General features: G+C 42.4%; 1 protein-coding gene across 4 annotated transcripts in view; it reads left to right on the top strand.

The window, feature by feature from the left end:
• The window catches only part of LOC131071590 (pentatricopeptide repeat-containing protein At5g02830, chloroplastic), a 278,239-nt gene that overhangs the window by 171,689 nt on the left and 93,176 nt on the right, over positions 1-13,374 (top strand). For all 4 annotated transcript variants that reach the window (XM_058007494.2, XM_058007493.2, XM_058007496.2 and 1 more), the window contains one exon: positions 4,998-5,078. In XM_058007494.2, coding sequence (XP_057863477.2) covers positions 4,998-5,078 — 81 coding nt within the window. The remainder of the gene's footprint in view (positions 1-4,997; positions 5,079-13,374) is intronic.

Below are 13,374 nucleotides of genomic sequence, written 5' to 3'. Positions count from 1 at the left end.
TCTTGACTGCGGGATTACTCAGTGGTTGATGTGATTTGCTGGGAGCACAAGGGGACTTACGATTTGCAACAAGCTGGTCTACTTTGATTCTCGAATTACGTAATAAAGAGCAAAAGGAAAGGGTTAGGAGATCTAAAACTAACAACACGGGTATGCGGGTAGACGGATTCAACATAACCAATTCTTGCTTGGCCAGAATAGCTCACAACCTTGCAGGAACGGTGCAATCTTCAAAGGGACTTGGAAGATTTTCAGACTGGAGACGCATGACTAAGCACCCAATTTTGGCGCAGCTCAGACGGACACCCGCAATTGAACTAAGCACAATTAAAGTCTCAGGTTAACCATACAAAAGGATACACAATCAGTATATCCTCAATGGTATGAGCCTGAATCTATCAAATACCTGCACACCCAAAACAAAAAGATCTATCTAAAATGCTGAGAGAAACCATGCAAACAGGATGAAAACAAGACAATAAACACCAAATCAATGTTTATATATTGATTTCAGCTGTATTACAACAATTTCTACAGCATCTCTATGCTACTGCTTAAAATCTAACCTATTCTAACTCTAAAATCTAACTCTCACACCAGAGTCTAACTATTTAACAAAAATCTCTAACTATCTAACCCTTTACAAAAGAGAGGCCTCTGCCTTTTATAGATTTTACAATACAAACCAAAGGCTACGATTAACTGCATCCAAGGGTCCTGATCTGCCTTCCAGAAACTAGCAGCCCTAACCCATGCCCATTAAATTCTCACTCATCCATTCAACCACAATTTCAACTACCTGCCACTATTTGACTTCAATTTGAGTCTGTCCAGTAGTTGGACATAACTGTCCACAACTGACTTGTTTCCCCTTTCTTTCAAAATATCTGAGTGGGACCTACAAGCAGTTTTACAATAAAACAATTTCAGCTTTTTAGAAATTGAATTCCTGGAATTAAATCCAGTTGTGTGCCTTTTCTCGAGAAGGCATAAACTTGCAGCATTCAGAGTGTTCTTTGGTCTCGGTGGTGGACTTCATCTTTGTTCAGCGGCACGGTTCCCAATGTTTGGTTTCTTTTGTGCTCCAGCAGCGCGTTCCCACATCTTTTTTCTTTTCCAGTCTTCAGCGCCTGGCCTTGATTGCGATCCTTCTTTGATTTGCGTTTCAGGTCTTTCTCCTGGTTCTCTAATGACATCCTACGACCTGCGAATGATCAATTTCATTTCAATAAATCAATTTGAAAAATTAATTAATTTAATTTAACAAATATTAAAATTTAACACCTGGAGGGTCATTTGAAAATTTCCCAAGTTTTAACGCTTTTACTCCTTCCGCGAATTTAGTTGTTCTTGGCAATTTCGGGCAAGAGGGGCGTTCGAAATTTTTTAAAAACTTTGACATTTTCACCCCTTAATGGTGAATTTCGGGATTTTGGGCACTTTTGCCAACTTTTCACTTTTCACATTTTGGCTAAAAGGTCCGAATTTGGCCCTTTGAGGCATTTTTGCCAACTTTTCACTTTTCACATTTTCACTTAAAGGTCCAAATTCGGCCCTTTGGGCACTTTTGTCAACTTTTTGCAATTTCAGACCTTAAGCCAGTTTTGTCAACTTTTAGCAAATTTTGGACCTTAAGGCGATTTTGTCAACTTTTTGCAATTTCGGACCTTAAGCCAGTTTTGTCAACTTTTAGCAAATTTCGGACCTTAAGGCGATTTTGTCAACTTTTTGCAATTTCGGACCTTAAGCCAGTTTTGTCAACTTTTAGCAAATTTCGGACCTTAAGGCGATTTTGTCAACTTCTTGCAATTTCCTCATTTTGGCCTGAAAGTCCGAAATTCGCCCTTCCTGGGCATTTTGGCGATTTTTAACTTTTTCCTCTAGAAGTGCGAGCTTGGGCACTTGGGCGAGTTTGTCAACCTTGGCACTTTGCATTCTTTATCTCCTTTGTATCCCTTGGCGAAAATTGACATTTCAACGTCATTGCAGGCCTTAACTCTTTCTTCACATTTAGGCGATTTTGCGAGAATTGGGGAGTTTTAAGTTCGCAATATGGCCCTAGAGGCCGAATTTGGTTTTAGCGGCACTTGACCCTTCATATCCCCTTCCTCTTCCGCAAGAACAAAAAGGCACAAACTGGGGGGTCCCTGTCCAAGACGGGGATGGGTGTGCGATTCGCACAACAATATGCAGCTAAAATGTCTTATAAACTTCATGTAGAAGCTTGCTAGCCACGAAAACTACTTGCCTCGAATGTGCACTTTGGTGATGGCCAATCTACAATGGCTTTTACCTTTCTAGGATCCATCTTTAGCACTTCCTATGAAATAGAAAAGCCTTGCTTCATCAATTCCTCTTTCATAATATTGCACTTTTCAAATTTATCAGTAATTTTTCTTCATTCAATCTTTGTAAAACTTATCTCATATGCTGCAAGCGATCTACTTTTGTCTTTCTAGAAATCAAAATGCAATCTAGTTAAATGATTACACACTTACCAAGATAAGGTTTAAGTACCTCATTCATCAATCTAATGAAAGTACTAGGTGCATTTGTCAATTCGAATGGCATAACTGGTCAATCATACAACCCATCGTTGGTTTTGGTTTTCCATTGATCACCTTCTCTGATCCAAATTTGATGATATCCACTCTTGAAATGAAAATTCCAAAGTTCTTTAGTCCACTCAAACAGTTCATCAAGTCATCCATCTATAGTAATGGAAATTAGTGTTTTGCCATTATCTTATTTATGGCTCGAGGGTTTGTGTAGATACTCCACTCTTCATTTTTCTTTGGTGCTAGAACTGGTGGTACAACACAAGGACTGCAGATTTCTCTAATTGATCACTTGTTCAATAGATCTTGGACTTGTCTTTTGACCTCTTCACTTTCCACAGGTGTCATTGCATGTGCTGCCTTGTTCAGTGTTAAGCTTGCTTGGAGGATCAAATCCATGTGATGATTGACGCTTATAATGTGTGGTAACACTTCCGACAACTTGTGTGAGAAAATTAGTATAATCTCCAAGCGATTTCTCCACTTCTAATGGAATCTCTTCTTCCATGGTTCCTGTTTCTATTATGAACGTTTAGGAACAATTACAAAACACATTCCTTCTTTGACATTATTTAAAAATTGTTTTCTAGAAACTAAGCATGCCTTCAAACTGCTGTCCACTTCTTCACTTCTATCGTTCAATAGTTTCAATGTGTACTATTTTTCATCCTTGATAATGGTGTAGCTGTTTTTTTCATCATGAATAAATAGCTCTCTTGTCAAATTGCCAAGGTCATCCAAGAAAAATATGAAAGCATCTATTGGTATGATGCCACAAAATTTCACCTTGATATCTTCCTATATGAAATTCAACTAACTATTACTTCATTTACTGGAACTTGGTGTTATTTTTGCATCCAAGGTACCTTATATGGTCTTTGATGGGAGATTCATTTCATGTTCAACTTCTCCACCATGTCACTCAGTCCTAGGTTATCCATGGTCCCACTATAAATTATAACTTTGCATACAGCCATTGTCAAATGAAAAGCCCTTTTCACACAAATCATTTCAAACTTCTGCATTACCAAAACTTATTTTTAAATCTGCCTGCTTGCTGGCCATATGTTTTCAAAGCTCTTTCCCAGGCTAATACTATAAAATGGCCTTTGGCTACAGCATACAAAAACAATTGAAAACATTTTACTCAAATTACTCAGCATTCCCATAAATCTCTACGATGTCTCCTCAATCATTTTTTTCTGCACAATTAGCAATGACCTTCTTTTCTATTGCTTGGTAACTATATTTCCCATATTGGCAGACTTCCTACCCTTTCCCCAGTGAAATTGAACTTGCTAAACTAGGAGTATATCAACATGTACATTTGCTATCCATATTCATTTCTAGTTGTGTACCATAGTAAAATTATAATTATCATTTCTTTCGTTAACACCTCCCATGATCCTCATGCCAGTTGGAGGTTGCCACAGAACAGCTAAAAAATAGGTAAAGCTCTGAATGCAGCTGTGGGCATATAATATTAAAACGAATTGAAGGTGTTGTTGTCACCAACAAATTGAGGTATAACTGCCACCAATAATCAGCCACCTCACTAAGAATAGTCTCCATTTTGGTAATTCTTTTGCACTTGCTACATTTTTTTATGAATGAGAGGGATGACTATTCAATTAATAATAGACCGCCTACCCAAATAGAATAAATTGCCAGCCAGACACAAGGTTTTAGCAAGAGTTTTTTAATGCCTAGAAAAAATTGAAATTTGGATAAAAGTGGAAATGTCTAGGATTGTGAAAGACAATGGCCAGGAAGGAGAAAATTCTTACAGACTAGCAAAAGAAGACACCAACAGGACCTGCAACACATTGAAAATTAGAAGTGAGAACCAAAAATGTTAGAAGAATTTTTGACTGTGTAGGATTCCTACTAAGCTCGTATACTTACGCATTATTGGTAGATGACAGAGAGGTAGAAGAGGTGACTGTTGCAGCTCAGAAGTATTCTTTTAATTTTTGCTGACTTAAAAAGCAAAAAGTTGTTGGATGACATGCCTTGCATGTAATAATTCACATGAGAGCTTGGAAAAAGTTAAAAACTATCTGGTAACTACATTTGTAGTCCTAATTAGGCATCGAGTAGGATCTTTCCACAAGGGGAGAATAACTATTAATATGCATGGCACAATTTGCAATTTTATTATTCTTGATGTCCTAATAACCACACGAATGGTTATTGTACACAACCTTGTCCAAAATCAGCGTTTTATATTTTTTTGGCGAGACAAACATGTGAAGCTTTTCTATGACACTATAAATGGATTAAATTTATTTGTTGCATTGTTTTGTATGACAAATTGGCTTGTGGGACATATTGAAGAGATTCATCTGAAACTAAAAGTAAGAGACTTATATTTAAATTTGCTTCTAGAATATAAATATCAATTGGAAAAGTTTTGACTGGCTTTTTGTTTTATTGTAGGCATGTGTGAAGAATAAAAATCCCGAAAAGGCTTTCTTGATCTTTGAAACAATGAAAAAATATCGCATACAACCAAACTTGGTGAGACTTATATATTTGTGTTCGTAGTTATAATATATAGTGTTTATTTTATGGCATACATTTGTTTTGGATGTCTCTGTACATTAATTCCCACTTTGTTTAGGGCGTTTACATTTATAGACATTGTCTTGATTCCTTATCATGAGTGCTTACCCCTCTATTTTGATGAAAAGTTGTTTTAGGCCATGAAATTGGGATCATTGACAAATTGGTTGTTTTATTTTCATTAGGAAGCATACCCTTTACATATTTCTCTTCTCAATGATGCCTATGTGGGGTATGTTTCTTTATTGATAGTTGAGTGTCAGTGTAGCTCTATTTTCATGATAGCTGATCTAATGTTTGCCTTTCCATATTATTGATCTAACATATTGTCCTCTTGTAACAATTAAGTTGACACTCTTTGATAGATGTTAAAATATTATATTACATTGTATAAATCCTTTTAAGTACTCCACCCTTAAAATTATCATGTAGGTACACTTTGATACAAATTAGAAGAGAAATCCTCATTACATTATTCTTTTGAGATATATAGATCTACTTTATTCATTCATGGGCATAAGTATATTTTTTTCTTCTACATCTCCTTGGCAAGTAGGTAGCAATGTTGGTACCATAAGGCCTTACAACTTCGATATTATTTGGATATTTCCATTGATTATGCTACAAACCTTAGTTGCCCTTTCATAAACTTTGTCATCTTCTGCCCTTGAAAGGAGCAGCTTAGTAAGGTGTTATAGAGAATGGTAACATATGATACATCTAGACTATCTTGCATTCTAACTCCCATTTTCTATGTCCCAAGCCTGCCTACTATGGAAAATGGTTTTTAATCAGGCCTTATCAATGCATCCAACCACCCAAGGATCATTGAGTAAATCCCCAAATTTTCTATCAACCATATGGGACTTCAGTCACATCGAGGTGTAGATCGATGCTTCAGATTATGTTGTGGGTGGTGTCCTCATGTAGGAGGAACACCCACTCACTTTTTATTCTCAGAAACTAAATGATTGAGAAAGGAACCTTCCAACCCATGAAAGGAAATGATAAACATGCAAAGAGAATATTTCGTATTAATAAAGCACAACCAGGAAAATTATAAATGACGGCGGGGTCCATTTGCATGGTGAGAATCTATTGAGTACATGAAGGCATAGTGGTGCATTCATTGCTGGAGTATTTGACCAAGGTGACGACTAATTCATTGCATGGCAGCTGTCGTACTTAATGCAGTGGTGGAGCATCTTTTGCATGTAATCGATTTTGGAGGTGATGGTGCATTTATTACACAGGGTGAATTTGAAAGAAGTGGTGCATTTAATGCATAGTGGACGCTATTTTTGGCAGGAATGTAATTAATTGATAATGGACATAATGGGTCATTAATGCTTATTCCCACCTTGTTGCATCATGTGTGTGGAATCTTTTGGGTCAAACCCTAAGGGTTTTTGCATGTAGCCAAGGCTTGAAGCCTATATAAAGGGGTGACCCTCCTCATTTGTAAAGGAGGGAGATTTGTATGAAATTGTTGCGATAAGTTTTTGAGATAATAACAGTGATGCATTGTTCTCTGATGGTGTTCACTTAAGTTATTTTTCAAAACTTGCATGGTTTCACCTTCCTCACTTAGAGTAGAAGTAGAGTAGTGCTTTGATTTCAATGGAGAATGTAATGGTGTTTGATGAATTTCCATGGTTCATACTTTTTGGAGAATGTAATGGTGTTTTAATGTTGCTTCAGTCACAAAATGACTTTCATTACTTTTTCTTTTTTGCAAGTGGCAAGTGGAGATTATACTGAAATTCAGAATCGATTAGTTAGGACAGCAATAAATAAGTTTAGTGAACTGCGAATTCACTCAAGAAACGACAGCGACTGAAGTTGATTAAAATTTGCAGTGATCAACAGCAATTTCATTTATTGGAAAGGTGGCGCTATAAGGCAAATCGAATAAGCAACTTCATTAAGAATGCGATGTCCTTTTAAAAGGCAGCGATTTAAAGATTAATATAAACATATGCCATTCGACCAAGAAAGAAGACAAGTGATAGTAGAGGTGTGCTGTGATAACACATTGTTTATTGGGTAGATTAGTTGAGTTAGGCCATCCCACCCCCAGGAGTTGGGCTCCTACTAAGACCTAACCATGAGCTCCTCTCATGTATGGATCATCAATCTTCCACTCCTTTCTTGCTATTATTTCTCGGGTCCCCATTCCTAATGCCTCAACTAGAATTAATGCATAGCGAACCAACCTTGCTTCACCCCGTCATTGATTGTTTCCCTCGAGCTAACTAGGGATGAAGGATGTTCTCGCTATTAGGGAAATACCTCCCTAACTGTTCTCCCAGCCTGCCTAATACAAGAAAGAGGTGCAATTCAAACCATCATTACTCATTCCAAAGCCGACTTCATCCCTGATCACTTTATGGTCTATCGAGTCAGCCGATTCAACGATAGCAAACAAGCGACTTTGTTAAGACTATTGCCTACTTAATTGGAGTGATTAAATAAAAGCAAAAGATATTGATCATGCAAGGACAGCGATCAGATTAAGAAATGTTTGACTATGACTGGCAAAGAATTGTCATTGATCTGTCAAAGAAACATTATCGACTTCAACCATGGTCGGGTAACATGAAGATTGTGCAATCTAAAACACCGACTATGTTAGATTGATAGTGGTGATTATAGAGAATTAGAATCACAAGGAGATACGATTCACATACAATAGTAGTTAACATAATAAAAGGTTGATATTTGTAAACAATAATTAAAGAAAAGAAGTAAACATAGCAAATTAGTTTGCAAAAGGAGCGACGGTTTGAGGATTGATAATTTTAATTAAGCAATGCAAACAAAAGGTATTGTATTTTGTTTGAAAAGAGTTTCGATTAAGAGTGTGTATTGGTTTAGCAAGCAAAGGACATGATTATCATCACAACCATTGGGTTATAAAGATGCAACCTTTCTATGAAAGGTCACATGAAAGATATATAAAGAAATTAAAATCAGTTTGAGAAGGGGGTGTTGGGAGAATAAGGAGATAAAGTGCATACACCCAAAAGGGTGAAAGAAGATTATGAAGAAGAGAACAGACCTCTTCTAAGCAGTCCATAGACATAGTATAAATTGAGATACTTTTGGAGAGGATTAATGATCAGATTAGTAATAGATTGAAGGAGGAGTTGATGTGCAGATTTGAATAAGGAGATTGTGATTGTTTGCCCTCTCGGGTGAATAACTTAAAGCACACAGATAAAACACGTAATGCAGAGTAATAATGCCATAGATATCAGATGTAATATAAGAGATGTTATTCCATTCATAATTGTTGTCCGTCACAAGTTACATTCGGAAGTATATAAAAATACCGAGGGGGTGCGAGCGCCAACCATCGCACCGCAACTACCACCCCGCGGTTGCCAACTAACCAAGACAATTACAACTTAATTAACTAGTTTTATTTTCATGTACAATATTGCCGCCAACATCATCCCCCCCAAAAGAAAAGAAGTCGTCTCCGGACGACTTAATACAAAATAGAGATGACATTAAACAAAACTGCTGACGCCAGTCGAGCCCGGAACTTATACACCTGCTGCGTCCTCGCTTGAAAACCCTTTTCTGCTACCATTTGATGCTCAAGTGCGGATTTCACCCTTATGGCTTCCTTTGACAGCACAGTCCTCCTGTGCCTAAACCAAACTTGTCTCCAAAACATGCTTTTCAGTCTCAGCCTCCACCAATTGCTACTCGAATGATATTGTCTCCCTGGCCAATTTGTCCTCGATGGCCACCCGCGCTGCCCTCTCGGCATCCAAATCTTGGGTACGCCGAGCTAAGTCTCATGCTAGTACTGCCTCCAACCTGGTGGTCAGCTCCTCTCGAGCCCTCTGTGCATCCACCAAGGTAACCTCACGTCTAGCCGAGACATACTCCGAGTTCCTCAAAGCGTACCATTCATGCCTGGAAGTGGCCACAACCTTCGGGCACAAAGGCTAGGAGACGCCTCAAATCCTCCATCACACTCCCCAAAGGCTAATAACTGAACTGAATACCTCTCTAGTGTTGTATGACTTCGCGTTCTTGCAATGCCTTCCCTCAAACTCTGTTTGTTCGCATCCTCCAAATCCGTCTCCCTCTATGGCTTATGGCTTCCCCGCCAATGCTTAGCTGCAGGCTTCTTTCTCACAGTACGGGACTGTTTACCTCACTGGGTAAACAGGAAGAATGCAGAAATCGAACAACAATGTACAATGCAAATATAAAAGAAGTACCAGAATAAGCTTGCCATTAATGTCAAAGGATGTTCATATTATAATCTGTCGCCAACATTACATGTCCCAACACCCGGAGGTGATACAATATATGACTGCCGAAGGGGTGCGACCCAACCGTCGCAACTCCAACTACCTACCCGTCGGCTAACTAACTATTGATAATTAACATTACTAACTATACACTTTTTCCCAATAACATCATCCCCCCCAAAAAAGAAGTTGTCTCCGACAACTGACAACAAAATGGAGACAATGTAATATAAATATACAACCAAGTGAAAGTCAAGGAGGGGGCTGAGGAAGTGTCCCTGAAGTCGAAGGGTGAGATGTGGGTGTCTGGGCCGCCAGGCGGGCGCGGAGCTCATAGACCTGCTGGGTGCGCGCTGCCACATCCTGCTCTGCTACCAACACCTTCTCTATGGCAGTCTTCACCATAAGCGCAGCCTCCAGTAGCTCCCTCTCCTTGGTATCGGCGGACTCTGTCATGCGAACCAACTGGGCCTGAACACCATCTAACTCCTGCTGGACGAGACTCCGCGCACCCTGTTCCTTTGAAAGACGGGCGTCCACCGCAACCTTCTCTGCGCGGGCTGTCTCAAGCTGTGCGACCAACTCTGATCTCTCGGCTGCCCACGAGGCTTGTTGCCTAGCCACGTCCTGCTCTAACTCCACTCGAGCAGCCTCGCGAACCGCAGACTCATGCTGTGTCTGGCGTAAGGCATAGTAGGCCTCCCTGTAAACCTGCTCAATCTCCCGGACGAGAGTCGTCACCCTACTCTCCACGACGGGCTGAGGCACACGCCAAGCCTCCAACATCGCATCCGTCTGGGTAACTGGCCACCCTCGTGCCTCAAAACATGAGGTGAAAGCTACTGGACAGCCGTCTCGCATAAACTGGAGGACCTGCTCTAATTCCCCCACAACCTGCTGTAGAGCTCGTGTCTGAGCTGCGGCCACCACTCGCCGACCCCTCGTTACCATATCTGCCAGATAAACCTCAATATCCTCTCCATCTAGCCCCGATGTAGGTACAGGAAGCCCACGTGGTAACTCAAAAGTCCCCTCAAGTGTAGCAGTCGCCTGCTCTGGGCCGGTAGGAACACCCTCTCCAAGGACCTGTCCCTCTGCTGGTGTCTGCGTCTCCGCCGAGGAATCCTCCAGATCCACCACCTCAGTGGGAGGCTCTCGCCGAGGTGAGAGTACAGCTGCTCCTACGGGTGGCATCACTGTCATCTGGAATCTTCGGGTCAGCCAACTCCCCATAGCTGCCACCAATGGAGCTGCAGTCAACACCTCCGACCCTCTCTCCCCCTCGGAAACATGTCCTGCGATGGGCTCCTCCAACAGGGAGGCAGCAACCGTCACCACTGCATCGGATCCCACGACGTCCAGTCGTACTTGAGGCTCCGTCTCAACCATCTCCTTTGCCACGCCTCCCTGAGGTGGACCACACAACTCTGCCGTGCTGTCAGTACATGCCTCTGCGGGAGTCGGTCCTGCGGCTGGTGCACAAGCCTGCTGTGGTGGTATGGCGGAAGGTGCTCTGGTCGGCTGCATGGGCCCGAGTGTAACGGGCGTGCGGCTCTGTCCAAATGCCGGAATCGAAGTACTGCCCGCTGACGACCCCACAAGCGTGCCAAGTGGGAGTGTGGGTGGTGCAAACAACACTCGCTCTCCGGCGGGTTCCATCCTCCCCTCGTCTGTGGCCCGACTGCTGCTATCATCCTCATCCTTCGAATCCTCGGAATCCTCTGCACTGCTGGAAGTTTCTTGCCCACTATCCGGTTCTGCTGCAGTGGTCTCTAATACCCGTTTCTGCTTCGCGGAAGAGTGTCCAATATCCAGGTGTCGCCAATGCATGATAGGAGGCTCACCCTCTGCCAAGGGTCCCTGTGGCCGTACCTCCAACTCAGCCTCTGGCATTGCTTCCCGCGTAGCCTCCAAGAACAGTCCAATGGCATAGTGGGGCATGTAAAAGGTGCGCTGCTCCATCATCAAGAATGCACACATCCGCTCTGATAACAAGGTAGCCCAATCATACACTACACCGTTCAGTAACCCATTCATCAATATGATCTGTGGTAGAGCGATGTCGGATGCCCTACCCGACCCTGTCAACCTACTTTTGATGACGTCCATTATGCATCGCCAATGACCCTCTGCGACAAAGGACCTACGCATCCCACGACCCTTCGTGGCGTCTACGATGCTCGCCAACTCTGCTGGGGTCAAGTCTCGGGACACTCGCCTAATCCAATGTTCCTTTTCTTCCCGTGTCATCTTCTTCGGCTTCAAGTCCACTTTCTTGCCATGTATGCCTGGGATGCCAAATACTCTGGTGAAATCTGCAGGTTTGAAGGATATGGTGATATCCTTCCCCAAATACTCAAATGTGCTCGTCCGTGAGCGGCTATCAAAGGTATCAACCATATATCGCAATGCTCCCTCATACTCGCGAATGGCGAACACAGGCATTCGGATAGCCCATTCTACCCCTGCTTTGCGAAGACTTGTCTTCACAAAATTATCATCCGGCGTGTCTTGCCACCATTTCCGACATTCCACCCCATTCAATCCCTCAAAGGTGATATTCTGTGAAGTGGAGGTGTTCTTCCCTCGTTCAGTGGGCTGCTGTGGTGTTTTTTTCTTCTGCCTGGCTTCCATAGTGCCGCCTGCTATTCGAACACTTGAAGGACGAATACGTGCATCCGGCTTCCTCTGGTTGCTATCCTGCAATTGTTTTTTCCAATTTCTTTTTCCCGCGGATTCCATTAGCTTCCTGTAACTGATTCTTGATTCTAGCTGTAGTAAAAAACCGGCTAACTGCCTCCCGGCAGCGAAGAGCGAAGACTGTGCGGAGGTGATGTACCGCTGTGCGGTGCGTTTTTTTACCGCACGCTGTTCGCCCAGAATCCCACTTCTTCCTTCTACCGCACGGTAGCTTCCTCCTTCGCCCAAAATTCGACTTCCTTCTTTCTATCGCACGGTAGCTTCTTTCTCTTCACGCTATTCGGCTGGTACATCGGATTGGGTTCACCTTCTATCGCACGGTAGCTTCTTTGGCGTTTGACTTCCTTCATTCCCCCGCGGCATCTCCTTCGTGCGGCGTTCTTAGCGTGCGGTAAGAAAACCTTTTCGTCTTCGACGCTTTTCTCTCCCACGGCCTTCGGTTTCCACCGCACGGTGGCTTCTTCGTCTTTCCCTCCCTTCGGCGGCTCTTGTTTTCCCTTACCGCGTGGTGGCGTGGTTGCGCGGGGTTGCTCCTCCTTCGCGTGTCCTGTTTTTGCTTTGCGTTGCATTCTATTTCCTTCGTGCGGTTTCTTGTCTTTATTCAGTGTATTGGGCATTAATTCCCAGACCGCTTTCTATATACTTAATGACATAAAAAGTAGAACACTTTTATTCATTCATAATGTGGAAGACAAGTTTATGCCAACAATATGATATAATTATTACAATAAGTGTTCTTTTATTCCGCCCCGTATGGCTCACGGTTCAAATGCCCCTGACCTGGCGCCATCTCGTTCTACTTCCCGTTCCTCGTACTGCTGCAAAATTTGTTGGCGTCGCTCTTCCTGGGCAATCTCCTCCAGGCGAGCTTGTTGTGCCAACGATGCTTGTGCTAGCAATCGGGGGAGATGGTTCATCAACCGATTTACCTCCGGACTCACTTCCAACGCTGTCCACACGGCACTTAGTGGGACTTCCGCCTCCGCCGCCTCTTGTCGCACGTAGGTCTGAATGGCTACTTGGAGTAGAATCGAAAATTCTCTCGTCGCAGTGTCTTCTCCTACGTAGAGTTCTGTTTGGGCATCGTCGACCTCCGGGTTCACCTCACCAACGGGTAGGCTCATTGTGTCGGTGCGCCATCCGTGTCTCCGTGTCTCCTATTCCGAGTTCGTGTCGGCAACGGCGCCAAATGTTTACCTCACTGGGTAAACAGGAAGAATGCAGAAATCGAACAGCAATGTACAATGCAAATATAAAAGAAGTACCAGAATAAGCTT

The sequence above is a fragment of the Cryptomeria japonica genome, chromosome 11 (genome assembly GCF_030272615.1).
Source record: "Cryptomeria japonica chromosome 11, Sugi_1.0, whole genome shotgun sequence".
Taxonomy (NCBI): Eukaryota; Viridiplantae; Streptophyta; class Pinopsida; order Cupressales; family Cupressaceae; genus Cryptomeria; species Cryptomeria japonica.
Note: the sequence above shows the minus strand (reverse complement) of the source record. Positions and strands in the feature narration are given on the sequence as shown.